The 14,927-nt window shown below is 40.7% G+C and overlaps 1 protein-coding gene across 2 annotated transcripts in view; it reads left to right on the forward strand.

Annotated features, from left to right (window-relative positions):
• PSTPIP2 (proline-serine-threonine phosphatase interacting protein 2) overlaps positions 1-14,927 on the forward strand; it is a 101,560-nt gene that overhangs the window by 62,122 nt on the left and 24,511 nt on the right. For both annotated transcript variants that reach the window (XM_033177852.1, XM_033177851.1), the window contains exons 4-5: positions 6,766-6,800; positions 11,796-11,902. In XM_033177852.1, the coding sequence (XP_033033743.1) occupies positions 6,766-6,800; positions 11,796-11,902 (142 nt within the window). The remainder of the gene's footprint in view (positions 1-6,765; positions 6,801-11,795; positions 11,903-14,927) is intronic.

Consider the following 14,927-nt stretch of genomic DNA (forward strand, 5'->3'; position numbering starts at 1 on the left):
GGTGTATATGTACCACATTTTCTTTATTTAGTCTATCATTGATGGGCATTTAGGTCAATCTCATGTCTTCCTTGCATCATTTTATAGTTGTCACCACCCATGTGAGATTTCTGTGCCATAATTTTTATTTTTCAGTCATTCATTTAATACTTGAGGATACAGCAATGACCAGGACATGGTGCCTATGTTAGGAATACACTCCTTCTTATACAAGGCTTTCCTTGGTGTCCTATGGCAACTCACACTTAGAAGGGTTTCATAATTGGTTTAATGCCCTGCTATCACCATTCTGAAATTTTTAATAATTTATAAACAAGGGGTCTCACGTTTTCATTTTGCAGTAAAACTCACAAATTATGTAGCCAGTCTGACTCATTTGAAAAGTTCTAGATTCCTTCCCCAATATGCTGAGGGAGGGTTTGGAGAAGGAAGTCAGGCTTTCTCTCTGCAGACCTAACCACATAACATACTTTCCTGTATCCTGCCCTGGCTGTGCTATCAACAGAGATGCCCAGAGGTCTGTGTCCCCTCAGAGGCCCTAATAGGGACAAATAGGACATTGCCCTTGCTCTTGTCTTCTCTTGCTTCTAAAACAAATACACATACAACACAGACACACACACACACAGACACACACACACATACACACGCACACACACACAGACTCATCCTAGACCACAAAGAAAGGTATTGAATTACTGAGGAGGAAAACATTGGGAGATATTGAAAATATTAATAGTTACATAAACCTAAAAATCTTGACACTCTCAGACATAGGAAATTAGCACAAAGAAGGTTTATTTTTTCATTGGTTAATTATACATCATTGCCACAGAGGCATCATTGTATGTAGGCCCTGTTAGGGAACGGATTTTAAAAGTATGAGTTCATACTGATATTTCCAATTCTAATTTAACTTTATAGGGCTTTACGTAATGTTTAAAATTTTATGTTTGTATTTCTTTCCTCTTATATTGAAGACCTGACAATATTAGTATAATTATTTGCTTTATTTTGTTATATATATAAAATTATTTTAAGATAATTTGCTACTAACAATAAAACTTCTGAATAAAGCTTAACATTTCTTTGCAGTTCCTTTTGATCTTAGACCATGTAGGTCACTTAAACATTTACTTTCTCTGTGTGATTATGTAACCAATTTTACTTATAGTTAAGTTTATTTGTTTCAGTTTGTTTTAAATTATAGGGAATTGTTTTCTTTTTCCTGTTTGATTTAGTCTTATTTTTTGAATGTGTAAAACATTTGCATGTCCAAGGGTCCAAACTACATCAACTTAGACAAGTTTCACTGTAATTAAAGAATGGTTTAGAACATTTTATGGAAGATAAGTGGGTCAGTTGACCAAAAAAACTTTTTTGTTTATAACGAAGGTATAAGCTGTTGGCAATATACCCAGAAACTTTTGAGATGATGTGATGGAAAATGGCCATATTCTCTCTACTACTTCCTGCAGAAGATACTTAGCAGAATGAATCTGACCCGAAATGATATTTCTTATATCCTTACATATTTGACATTTGCCTTGTTATTTGGTAAATTCAGAGAGACTGTAACACAATTCTTTTCTGTTGCTTGATGAAAGCCAGTCAGTTTTCCTTCTAAGAGTATACCTCAGAGAGGAATTAGTAATAAGATAGGAGAACTGGGATCGTTTCCAAGGCTGAAGTGAAATGCTGTTTAGGTGACTTGTTTTTGTCACCCCATGACATGATCTTTAGGAAGATGTTCTAGATGACAGTAGATGATTTTTTTTTTTTTTTTTTTTTGAGATGGAGTCTCACTCTGTCACCCAGGCTGGAGTGCAGTGGCATGATCTTAGCTCACTGCAACCTCTGCCTCTGGGGTTCAAGCAATTCTCTGCCTCAGTCTCCTGAGTAGCTGGGATTACAGGTGCTCACCACCACGCCTGGCTAATTTTTGTGTTTTTAGTAGAGACGGAGTTTCACCATCTTAGCCAGGCTGATCTTGAACTCCTGACCTCGTGATCCACCCGCCTCGGCCTCCCAAAGTGCTGGGATTACAGGCGTGAGTCATCGTGCCCAGCTGGATGATTTTGCTTATCCAGGGCCTAGCTAGGATTTTCCACCTCATTGGCTACCCTGAGAGACTCAAGCCTATGACCGGACCTGTTAGGGCTTAAGGCCAACGTCCTTTTTAAAAGAGTTGTAGAATAGTTTCCTTTTCCACAGTCAGGGAGAACACTGTGGAGAAGAGAGGGTGAATGTTACTAGGCCACCATTCCCGTGGTTCAGATTCCATTCCTGGAATGTCATTTTGTCCTGAACATGAGGAATGACAATGAAGTGATGATGGGAGACAACAAAGCTGATGACAAAGGAAATGAAAATGGTGCTGCTCTTTAGGGGCCCTTCAGTCAGTCACTGTGGTGGGAGAAAAGTTTTAAACTTGGCACAGATAATTTTGCTGGAAGGCTGGCCTTTCAACCCTATGACTCACTGTAGGGAAATAATTCCAGTTGTATCTCCTATCATACCTGTCTCTTTTTTTTTTTCCCATACTTTGAAGACAAATGAGCATCACTGAAGAGTGGGTTTATTAATTCCAGTTGACCATTGGTGCATTTGTTTGGATATGGACACTTTTATTTTTATTTTTGTTTTTGAACGGGAGTCTCACTCTGTCGCCCAGGCTGGAGTGCAGTGGTATAATCTTGGCTCACTGCAACCTCCGCTTCCAGGGTTCAAATGATTCTTGTGCTTCAGCTTCCCAAGTAGCTGGGATTACAAGCATGTGCCACCACACCTGGGTAATTTTTGTATTTTTAGTGGAGAAGGGGTTAAACCATGTTGGCCTGGCTGGTCTCGAACTCCTGACCTCAAGTGATCCTCCCGCCTTGGCCTTCCAGCGTGCTGGGATTACAGGGGTGAGCCACTGCACCCGGCCTCGATATGGACACTATTATAATGCATTGTACACCTTGAAAAATTGTATCATAAGATGGGTAAAGTGAATGGAGAATGTGCGCTTAGACTGTCCTGCTTAGTGTATTTGTAATAGCTGGTGCAAGTGTTCACGTGAGAAAAGGCAGAGAGAAAGAAGAACCTTTGTTTTGAGATAGAGGGGGGAAAATGAGGTAGTTGAAAGAAGGGGCCAGTTGGAAAATACAGGGCCTTTAATTTCTAAAATAATAGAATTTGCCATATATATATATATACATATCTAAAATGATGCATGATCTTATGCTGCTGTGGTAGGGGACTATGAGTTAACAAAATCCCAATCCTGTTTGGGTAGGTTGAGCGAGCACAGTCCACAGTTCCCTGAGATCAGCCTCCGTGAGAGTAGCAGTGAGCAAGAAAATTATCAGGGCCAAGGCACCTCCGAGGGGGTTCACTTAAGGAAGTGTAGGTTGGGGAAGAACTGAAATAATGGGCAAAGGGAAGTTGATTATGAGAGAGAGGATGGGGGAGATTGAGAGAAGGTATGAAAAATGAATCACGGTCTTCCATATCCACAACATGGTAGACTAGATACTGGGAAAGCCCTCCCATCGTAAAACACTTAAAATGCTAGTTTAAAATGTATTTTAATGACTTAAGATAAATATAAGGCTATGCTGTCAAGAAAGTAAGGAAAATCCTTCCAGGCCAAAGATGAATCAAAGGTGTCTTTCAGTGCTCACTTAGCTCTCTAGATCCAAGCTTTTCTTCATCTCCTAAATCCCAGAGAAAGCCTAGAAACCAGAAGAGAAATAATGTCTTAATGAAAGGCTAAACTAGAGAAAAAAATCTCAATAAAAGATATCAAGTCATGCCTGTAATCCCAGCACTTCGGGAGGCTGAGGAGGGCAGGTCACTTGACGTCAGAAGTTTGATACCAGCCTGGTCAACATGGTAAAACCCTGTCTCTCCTAAAAATACAAAAATTAGCTGGGCGTGCTGGTGGGCATCTGTAATCCCAGCTACTTAGGAGGCTGAGGCAGGAGAATTGCTCGAATGCAGGAGGCAGAGGCTGGGTGCCTGTGTGACCGAGTGAGACTCTGTTGCAGAAAAAAAAAAGATAACAAGGAAAGATACCTCTCTAAGCCTTGATTATGAATGATGGAAGAGGTTGTATCTCCTGAGAATCTGTAATTACAAGCCAGTTATCTTGCAGATTTGGAGCTCCAAATTACCAAATTTCATCAGAGTGGTCTGAAGAATCCTAAGCTAAAAATTTAGTTTAGAGTGGTCCTGGGTGTCAACAGAGGCAATAAATAGCAGAATTAGACATGCAAAGATTGTAGATACTAGAACTAACAGATCTAAAAAACAAGTATATATGGTATGTTTAAAGAAAATAAAAGAGTGAATTAACAGCATGAGTAGGGTGACTTTCAGAGGTATCCAAGAAATTTTGAAAGGGATTCAGATAGAACTTATATAAAGAAAATAGAAAATACTTAAAATAAAAATTCAGTATATGAGATGCATTAAGTAACACATTAACTATAATTGAAGAGGGAATTCAAAAACTAGAAACGAAAAAATCAGGGGAGACTGGGGACAAGGTTTGGGGAAATGTTGATCAAAGGATACAAAATTTCAATTAGGAGGAATAAGTTCAGGAGATCTATTGTACAACACAATGACTATAATAATAACAATGTATTATATTCTTTTTTTTATTATTATACTTTAAGTTCTAGGGTACATGTGCATAACGTGCAGGTTTGTTACATATGTATACTTATGCCATGTTGGTGTGCTGCACCCGTCAACTCGTCAGCACCCATCAATTCATCATTTATATCATGTATAACTCCCCAGTGCAATCCCTCCCTCCTCCCCCCTCCCCATGATAGGCCCCAGTGTGTGACGTTCCCCTTCCCGAGTCCAAGTGATCTCAACACAATGTATTATATTCTTGAAAACCACTAAGAGAGTAGATTTTAAGTGTTCTCACCACAAAAAGTGTAAGTACATGAGGTAATACATACGTAACTTAGCTCTATTGAACCATTCTACAATGTACATATTTCAAAACATTGTTTTGTACATGATAAACACATATAATTTTTATGTGTCAAGTAAGTAAATACATTTCAAAAAAGAAAAGAAATTATCTGGAATTAATCACAGAAAAAAATCAGAGGTTAAAAGTAAAGAAAAATTAAGAGATGTGGAGAATAGGATGAGAAGTTCAATGCAAACCTAACTAGAGTTCCAGAAGAGAGAACAGAAACAATGAGAAAAAATTTTTAAAGCAACAGAGCTTAACAATTTTCTATAATTGATGGGAGCCATAAATCTTCAAATTCAGGAAGCAAAATAAATCCCAAGAATGATAAATTAAAAGGAAATTCACAAGTACACAAGAATTGTCAAACTGAGTAAGATCCAAGTTAATGAAAAAGTCCTAAAGCATTCAGAAAGAATGATTACCTACTAAGGAACATTTATTAGAGCAACAGCTGATTTTTTCAACAGCAATGATGAATCGAGAGACTGCAGAATTGTGTCTTTAAAGTACTGAGGGGAAATAACTATCAACCTGGAAAAATTATTTTTCTTGGATAAATTATTTTTCAAGAAAGAAGGAAAAATAAAGATGTTATCCAACAAAAAATTAGAGTTAACTATGAGCAGATCTTCAATAAAGGAATTTCTAAAAAAATATACTTTAGGAAGAAGGAAAAGAATCCGGGACAAAAGGTCTGGAGTGCAAGAAGGAATAGCGAGCAAAGAATATGGCACATATGGATAAATCTAAACAGTTTATAAATAAATGGTATTAATGCCAACTTGGGTGATTTAAAAAACAAGATGGAGCCAAAATATTGGACATTAAAAGCTTATAACTTGTTAGGAAGGATCAGAGTTAAAACATTCTTAGGTATTTTATTGCTGAGGGTAAGTAAAATATTAACCTTGAGTAAGCAGATTCTTCCCCTATCAAGCCACCAGATGAGAATGCAGCCTGGCCAATACCTTGATTGCTGCCTGTGATACTCTAAGCACAGGATCCAGCTAAACCATATTCAGACTGGCAATCCACAGAACTGTGAGATAATAAATGTGTGTTGTTTTATGCTGCTAAGTTTGTCATGCAGCAATAGAAAAATGGATACAATTTGTTTAATGTCTGTCTCCTCCATTAGACTCTGAGGTCTGGGATGAGGTCTGTCTTGTACGATTGATTTACTAACATCTGACACAATGCCTGGCCCCTGGTTTATGGTCAATAAATATATGATGATTGACTAAATGAATGTAAATTAATGAAAAAGGAGGCAATCAGGACTAGGTTTGAACCTTTCCTTTGTTGCTTTGTATTCATATTTTGAATTGCTGTACTATTTATTTATTTATTTATTTTGAGATGGAGTCTTGCTGTGTTGCCCAGGCTGGAGTGCAGTGGTGCGATCTTGGCTCGCTGCAACCTCTACCTCACGGGTTCAAGTGATTCTCCTGCCTCAGCCTCCTTGTCATACTTTAAAGAATCACAGGTATTCTTATGAGAAAGTGTCATAACTCCTATACTATCATTGGAGACAATGAAACACAAAGAGTTTTGGCATATTGCTCTCCCCAAGTGAACAGTTGAAGAATTTCTTGTGCCTGGGATTGAGGAAACTGGACTTAAGAAGTCTTGGTCTTTTGCTGTCACTCTAGCTCATGGGCAAAAATTGGTCTGTAGGTTCTAAGTTAAGATACAGGCAGAGAGAAGCATGCAAAGGCATTATAAGATTGTGCAGAGAATTTCCAGAACTGAAATTATATATGTACTTGTCTTTTTAGCACCCTGAAGCGGGCCCTTGAAGTCTTCAAACAGCGTAAGTGATTTTTAAAAAAATATGTATTCACTGCCCTTGACAACCCCTTTTTAAAAAATATATGTTCACTGCCCTTGACAAACCCTGTGTCTGTTGTCAAAGATGTGTTCTAATTTGAACAGCAGTTTCATAGTGGGTGAAAAAAAATTAGAGCAACTCCTAAGGTGAGACAAAGTGCTGCAGGCTCGAAATGAACTGGAGAACCTGCACACCTGCACATCTTGATGTGTGTTTTCTTTACTCAGAGCTGTGCTTCTCACACTTGCATTAGCATCAGAATCACCTGGAGGGCTTGTTACTGACACAGATTCCTGAGACCCAGGGTTTCTGATTCAGGAAGTCTGGAGTGGGGCCTGGGAGTCTGCGTGTCTCTCGTCTTCCCAAGTGTTGCTGAGGCCGCTGGTCCAGGGATCATGCTGGGAGAATGGTTGCCTCAGAGAATTGTCTATACTTCTTGGTTCTAAGACGGAGACACTCATCCAAGTGCTCCTCCACACCCACAGCTGCCTCAGCCAGACTGTCTACCAACCTAACCCCTGGTATGTTCTTATGCTCAGTCTGGCTTCCTTCTCCCAGAGCCACCTCTGCAGGGCTTCAGACTTTGGGACTGTGTTGTGAGTGTCTTGCCATTTCTCCCAGATCACCAGACATTTGTATCTGGAATAAAGTTAACTACAGTAAGCATTGAAGGAAATCTTGTCACTATTCCCTCACCTCTTACTCTAATCTGCCTGTGACCCCACCACTCACCTGGAACTGCCTTCTCCAAGGACACCAGCAAGCTTTGGGTCACTAAGTTTAGGGGACAATTTTGGGCCTCTTCTAGCTTGACTCTTCAACAGCATTCAGCACTGTTGTGCATTTCTTTCTTCTGGAAACCAGCATCCCTCTGACCCCCTTGGATTTTTTCCTGCTTCTCTGGCTACTTCTCTATCCCTTTCTATATTGCAGGTCCTCAGAGCTTGGTCCTAGCCCTTCTCTTCTCAGTCTGCCTAGAAAAACATCCTCATCCCTGACACCAGCTATCATCTTTTCATAAAGAATGTACAGTTTTATATTTTCAGTCCCGAACTCTCTAAGGACCAGAACTTACATCCTGTTGCCTACTTAATGTTTCTTCTTGGGTGTTTCAAAGGCACCTTAAATTCAAAATATTTGCCGCTGAACTCATGATCTTACAGGCTGATTGCCTAAGGAAGTTTGAGATCTGTTTATTTTTATTTTTTTAAAGTCAGGGCATCACTCTATCATCCAGGCTGGAGTGCTGCACAGTCACAGCTCACTGTAGCCTCACACTCCCAGGGTTAAGCGATCCTCCAGCCTCAGCCTCATGAGTAGCTGGGACCACAGGCATGCACCATTACATCTGGCTAATTTTTTACTTTTCATAAAGATGGGGTCTCACTATGTTGCCCAAACTGGTCTTGAACTCCTGGGCTCAAGTGATCCTCCCACCTTGGCCTCCCAAAGTGCTGAGATTACAGGTGTGAGACACTGTACTCAGCCATTGAGATCTGTTTTTTTAGAACCACAACCTGTTGTTTCCTTAAGAATTCTTATTTATTTATTGTTACCTTCCCAGGGTCAGGATGCTATGTCCTAAAAATGATCTGTTTTGGCCCAGTGCGGTGGCTCACACATGTAATCTTAGCGCTTTGGGAGGCCAAAGCGGGCAGATCACCTGAGGTCAGGAGTTCAAGACTAGCCTGGCCAACATGGCAAAACCCCATCTCTACTAAAAATACAAAAGTTAGCCAGGCATGTTGGCATGTGCCTGTAGTCCCAGCTACTCCAGAGGCTGAGGCACGAGAATCACTTGAACCTGGGAGGCAGAGGTTGTAGTGAGCAGAGATCTTGCCACTGTACCCCAGCATGGGCGACAGAGTGAGACTGTTTAAAAAAAAAAAAATCCCTTCTTCAGCCTCTCCTTCAGCGTCTTAAGAGGAGAACCCAGTGGGAGGTAGTTCCCTCATGTTTGGATTTATTTTCTTGTTTGGAATGGAGCATTCTAATTTTATCATACTTCTTGAGAGTGGTAAAAGCTAATTTAGAAAGGAAATAGAAAGTCTTTGGAAACACCAATGTCACAATTGTCAGAGTTCATCTCTGTTGGGGTGAAGTTCTATTTCCCTTCATCTTTTTGAGGCTAAGGAGTCATTTTCTTCCTGTGTTGATCGTCTTTGCTTTTCTTGGTATGAGAAATTATTATTTATTGGTATGAGTCTGGAGGGGAAATGGAAGACATAAGTCATAGTGTCCTCAGCATCCTTTCTTAATTTCTCAGTTCTCATTTCCACTTGGTGGCCTTTGGTTATAACTGCAACTTGGGATTCAGCCAACAGATTTTTGTTTAGTTCCTATTATCCTAATGTGATGACAAGCAGAAGTTGGGCGATCCAGGGTGAGACCCTGGCACTGTGGTTTTCTTTTCTTTTTTTTTTTTTTGAGGCAGAGTCTCGCTCTGTCGCCCGGACTGGAGTGCAGTGGCCGGATCTCAGCTCACTGCAAGCTCCACCTCCCAGGTTTACGCCATTCTCCTGCCTCAGCCTCCCGAGTAGCTGGGACTACAGGCGCCCGCCACCTCGCCCGGCTAGTTTTTGTATTTTTTAGTAGAGACGGGGTTTCACCGTGTTAGCCAGGATGGTCTCGATCTCCTGACCTCGTGATCCGCCCGTCTTGGCCTCCCAAAGTGCTGGGATTACAGGCTTGAGCCACCGCGCCCGGCCGGCACTGTGGTTTTCAAGGGGTCCTATCCAGTTCTAATATTCTTCAGGCCTGTTACTCAGAACCTGCCTCTAAAGCTTTCTGTTTTTCAGAATACCTGGCCCTTCCAAGCTAAGGATTTTAACACAGCATAGTATGTTTAATGCATGCCTAAAGTGTTTCTGTAGCTCACTGAGGAGTTCTAGACGTTCGTAAATGTTAGCTCAATATTCATTTTAACTTTTTCATAGAAGATGTCTTCTTCCCTCTGTAACTTGTCAGTGAATACATTTCTCAAGGTAGAGACAATATCTTTTCAGGTCCCTTATATGCACTGTAAGGCCAAGTATTGTGTGGCCCAAGGTCAAACCTCAGCATAGGCTGGGTCTCCTAAAAATTTTTTTTGCCTTTACTTTACTTGTTTTCTTTTTCTAAAAAAAAAAGTTTTATTTTCTTATTAAAATAATATATATATTTATCTTAGAAATTCAAATGAGACAACTAGCTGCAAAGAAGATAGTAAGCACTGGAATTTTCACTTCTCAGTGATTGTCTCCAGACAGTTTAATGTGATTAAACATATATATGTATAGTATATATGTATTTATTCATATACATAAATAGTATTATGCCATGGCAGTGATCCACAATTTCTGGGATGGGGCCAGATATGTTTTTATATTGTTTTTAAAATGAAAACGATCATTTTAAAATCATGCTAGTGGTTTGGTATATATCTTTCCAGACCTTTCTCTGTGCATTTACAACTCTCTCTCTCTCTTTTTTTTTTTTTTTTTTTGGAGACGGAGTCTCGCTCTGTCACCAGGCTGGAGTGCAGTGGCGCGATCTCAGCTAACTGCAACCTCTGCCTTCCAGGTTCATGCCATTCTCCTGCATCAGCCTCCTGAGTACCTGGGACTACAGGCGCCCGTCACCATGCCTGGCTGATTTTTTGTATTTTTAGTAGAGACGGGGTCTCACCATGTTGGCCAGGATGGTCTCAATCATTTGACCTCGTGATCTGCCCATATTGGCCTCCCAAAAGTGCTGGGATTACAGATGTGAGCCACCGTGCCCGGCCAACTCTCTCTCCTTTAATTGTAGATGCACATGTATATATAGACATGAATGAGTTTTTATGCTGTTATACTATACATATCTCTCTATAGTTTGCTTTTTTACTTAACAATGTATCATAGACAACTTTTCATTTCAATTCATATAGATCTGCCCCATTCTTTTACGTTTAAAAAATTTTATTTCTAAAAAATGCCAAATTTCCTCCAGAAAGGTTGTGCTGGTTTTTTTTCCCAACAATGATGTTTTGTTCCATGCTTGCCAATATCAAGAATTTTTGTGCTTTAAAAATTTTGCCCAATTGAAAGGTTTGCATTTTAAAGTTCTGCATTTTTTTAAATAGTTTTAAGGCTGGGTATATTTCCAAATGTTTATTGGCCATTTAGCCACTCTTTTTTGAATTTCATGTTCTTTAACTGGTTTTTAAATACTGGAATATGTATTTTTCTTTTGATTTGTGGAAGCTCTTTGGATATAACTATTTGCTCTTTGTTATGTAAATTGCAAATATGTTTCCAGTTTGTCGTATATCTTTTAACCTTCTTCAAGTTTGTTTTGATACCCACAAGTTTAAATTTTTTTCTTATCTCAATCTGACCATCTTTCAGTCTTTCTAGCTTTATCTGTCAGTCTTTTTAGCTTTAACGCCATGCTTTGATTTGTTTTCTTAGAACAAGAATTTATTCTTTTCTATTACAAAGGCAGGCCATGTTCCTTGTAAAGATCTTAAAAAATTAGGGGAAAAATCACAAATAATCTTTCTACCCAGAGATAACTATTGGTAATCAAAATTTTGGCATATGACCTTTCTTATAAATGTTCAGGCTCATGAGACATTAGAGATAGAAGGAACCTTAGAGGTCATCTACAGAGAATGAAGAATCAAATTTGAAATTGTGGTGGCTTTGGTAATGTCTCCTAGGATGTAACCTTCATGAAATGGGATTTTGGCTGCTTTTCTCCCTAGTCCTGGGCACCCTAGGTTAGTAACAGTTAGTGGTAGGAGGCAAAGCCAAAGATTTTCTAGCTTTGACCTTGGTGGCCAGGGCAATGCTGAAAGTATGGAGAGTTCAATAAATGTTGGTGACCAAATGAAGTGATGTTGATTTTACCACTTACTCCAGTATTTTGTATATACATATTTATTTTGTATGATTTTATATATTTTAATTCAGACATATGTAGACCTTGATTTTTTAAAATTCTTTTTTGCAGAAGTAGACAGTGTGGCACAATGTCACATTCAGCTTGCACAGAGTTTAAGAGAAGAGGCCAGGAAGATGGAAGAATTCAGGGAAAAGCAAAAACTACAACGGAAAAAGGTTGGATTTGCATATGTGTTAAGGTGTTTCCTTTCCTCCTGTAGAAAACTACAGGCTTGTTTGTTTGTTATACTCCTCAGCTCAGCTCCTACCATCATACAATCATGACCTGAGACATTACTTATTGGAGTCCCCACCTGGGGACTCAATCCAGATGGGTATATGCATTTCTACACCCCAGGCCAGTTGTCCTTTTTTAAAGTTCATGTAGGATTCAGGGGTCCAGCTTGCATTCCTCTTCTTTTCAGGTCTGCTGCCACTATTCAGACTATGAATGGAAAGGGGAAACCCTCTGACTTCAAAAGAATCTAGTACATCCCAGCTGGAGGGCTCCCAAACCACACTCCTCATCCTGGACAAGACAATAGGGGAAGGGAGAAGTAGTGGAAGAGTCCCGCTCCCCCTGAAGACCATAGTGTAGTCCAACTATTCTATTGTACAAATGGGAAAACTGAAGGCCTGGGAACTCCAAGTCCTTTTGTCTTCAAAGCAGCTATACATAGGCTCTTTTTCATTCATGAGATTTACTCTGACCAACTACATGGAAGAAGACAAGGGTGAACAAGAGTTAATAAAACTGACAAATGTTTGGGATCAAGAGAAGAAGTCCAGGTTTATATCAAAGTGTTAGTTAGACTAGACCAGCCACAACTCTATTCTTTTCTATTTTGCTCCTGAAAGACTGGATATACAGGCTGATCTTGCAGCCATGTAGGGTCCTTATAGAATTTTTTTATGTGTCTGGTTTTCAAGACTGGAACCTGGGCCTCACACGGGAGACAAGCTCTTCTCTATCTGGCACCCAAAAATTTCTACCCAGGTCTCCCGGCACAGCTCTGCGTGACTTTTGGTGACCTCTTTCACCCTTCCTGGGGGTCCCTTTGAAAACCTTTCCTTATCCTGGGCCTGAGCTTGCTGTCTACAATGAGCATGTCCGATAAATAGCCAGCTGTTAAGGCTGATTCTACCCTGACCTCAGTCTCAGCAACTTTGCCTGTGGCTCTAAGTTGGTGTCTAGGTCCAGCTTCCGCCACTGGCCTCTATTGTGGGAGGCAGCATCCTAAGAACCTGCCTGCCTTACCCCATTGCTGTTTCACCAGCTGCCTTTAGCATACTACTGCCTCTTCCATCTCACACCTGTACTTGTACTGTGCCTTTTACCAGGAAGGAAGGATAGAAATGAACATGGGAACACCCTGTCAGGTGCTTTGACGTATTCTCTCAAGCTTGATGTATCAGGTTTGAGGAGTGCCTCTGAAAAAAAGGCTCTGAAGCCCTTTTCAGAGCAGAAATAGCATGTCTATTAAACCCATTGGATGGTCAGACCCTTTTGGCTGACATAGCCAGGACTGCTCACCCCTCTAGGGGAATTACAATTTTTCAGAATCAAAAATGCCTTAGACAACCAGAGTCTATGCACACTTGATTTCCCCTCAGAGGAGAGGAGAATCATTTCCTTGCATGTTTTCAGTGCCCTTGGTAGCCCTAGTCCTTTCAGGGAGAGTTTTGTTAATTTTGCAAGGTTTCTGAAACTTCCTCATCCTAATAAGCTACACAGACCAAATTATTTTAAGCTAGACCTGAACTCTGCTCTGAACTGTGTTAAGCAATTGTGTAAGTCACCTGTGCTCAGTCCCCTGCCACCCTCTAAGTTCCCTTTATTCTGCGTGCTCTCTACAGTGGGAAAATGCCTTCAAAGCTAGCTTTCTTTGAGAAGTCCAAATTTTATTAATAAAATTGTAATTACTTCTGTCAAAATGAACTCTGGGTTTTACCACTTCCGTATTTAGCTAGTTTTTTTTTTTTTTTTTAACATAAAACTTCGGGAGAAAATGTGCCAACGCTAACTTCTCATTTTTCACTGGTCGGACGCACGCTTTGGTCTTTCACTTCTTGGAAATTAAGCCATTTCCACTTAAGGAAAGCCATCAGTTGGTTTCTTTCAGTAAATGGGGGCGCAGGAGGTGCAGGTCCTGGCAGGGCTGGCCAGAACTTCATGGTGTGCTCCCTTGCAGCTAATGTTTTATGAAGGTGGTGACCAAGACGTACACGGTCATCCTTCTCTCACTAAGCATGAGAGCAGGGCCAGACAGATGGATGTGACCCAGGAATCATGGTAAAGCGTGATGTGCCTTACATGATGCAGGGGAGGAGGAAGGCGCCATCTGAACACACAGTGGAAACACGTAATGTCATCTGGAGGCTTGGGAAGGCCTCCTGGAAGAAGGACATTGATGCTAAAACCACTGGGGTGAAAGGCTATATAGAGGAGTTAGACACTCACCCCAGGGGGTTGGCAGGGTAGGAGCCATTCTCAGCGGTCTTGACACTTGAGGATCATGAGGTTTCTTCCCCAGTCCATAACTGTCTGTAGCATGACAATAGCAACACATGATCAGACACTCTGTCCTCTGGTGTCCACATAGTTTTATCACCTCAGTTGAGATTGGGATGGTCATGGGAGAGTTTCGTGCTGCCTGTGTGGAGAGCCATCTCCAAAGAAAGGAACCTCTGTGGTTACAGAGGCGATGCTTCCAGTTTCTAGAATACAGCTTAAGGCTGGGCACGGTGGCTCATGACTGTAATCCCAGCACTTTGCCAAGGTGGGCGGATCACTTGAGGTCAGAAGTTTGAAACCAGACTGGCCAACATGGCAAAACCCCGTCTCTACTAAAAATATGAAAATTAGCCAGGTGTGGTGGCTCATGCCTGTAATCCCAGCTACTCGGGAAGCTGAGGCAGGAGAATCGCTTGAAACTGGGGTGGGGGGTGGGCAGAGATCATGCCACTGCACTCCAGCCTGGGCAACAGAGTGACACTCTGTCTCAAAAAAACAAAAAATAAAAATGAAAAATAGAATACAGCTTGAGTGTGAGTAGAGAGAAAAATGGGCCATGAAGCAGCTATTCCAATAGTTTCTCCTAGGGTTGTAGGGCCACTTGCAAATCTCTTCTTCCTTTCCCCGTCTTGCTTTTCCCCATCCTATGACAGAGTTGGTTGTGTTTTTGCATTACTTTGTGTTATC

The sequence above is a fragment of the Trachypithecus francoisi genome, unplaced genomic scaffold (genome assembly GCF_009764315.1).
Source record: "Trachypithecus francoisi isolate TF-2019V2 unplaced genomic scaffold, Tfra_2.0 Lachesis_group19, whole genome shotgun sequence".
NCBI lineage: Eukaryota > Metazoa > Chordata > Mammalia > Primates > Cercopithecidae > Trachypithecus > Trachypithecus francoisi.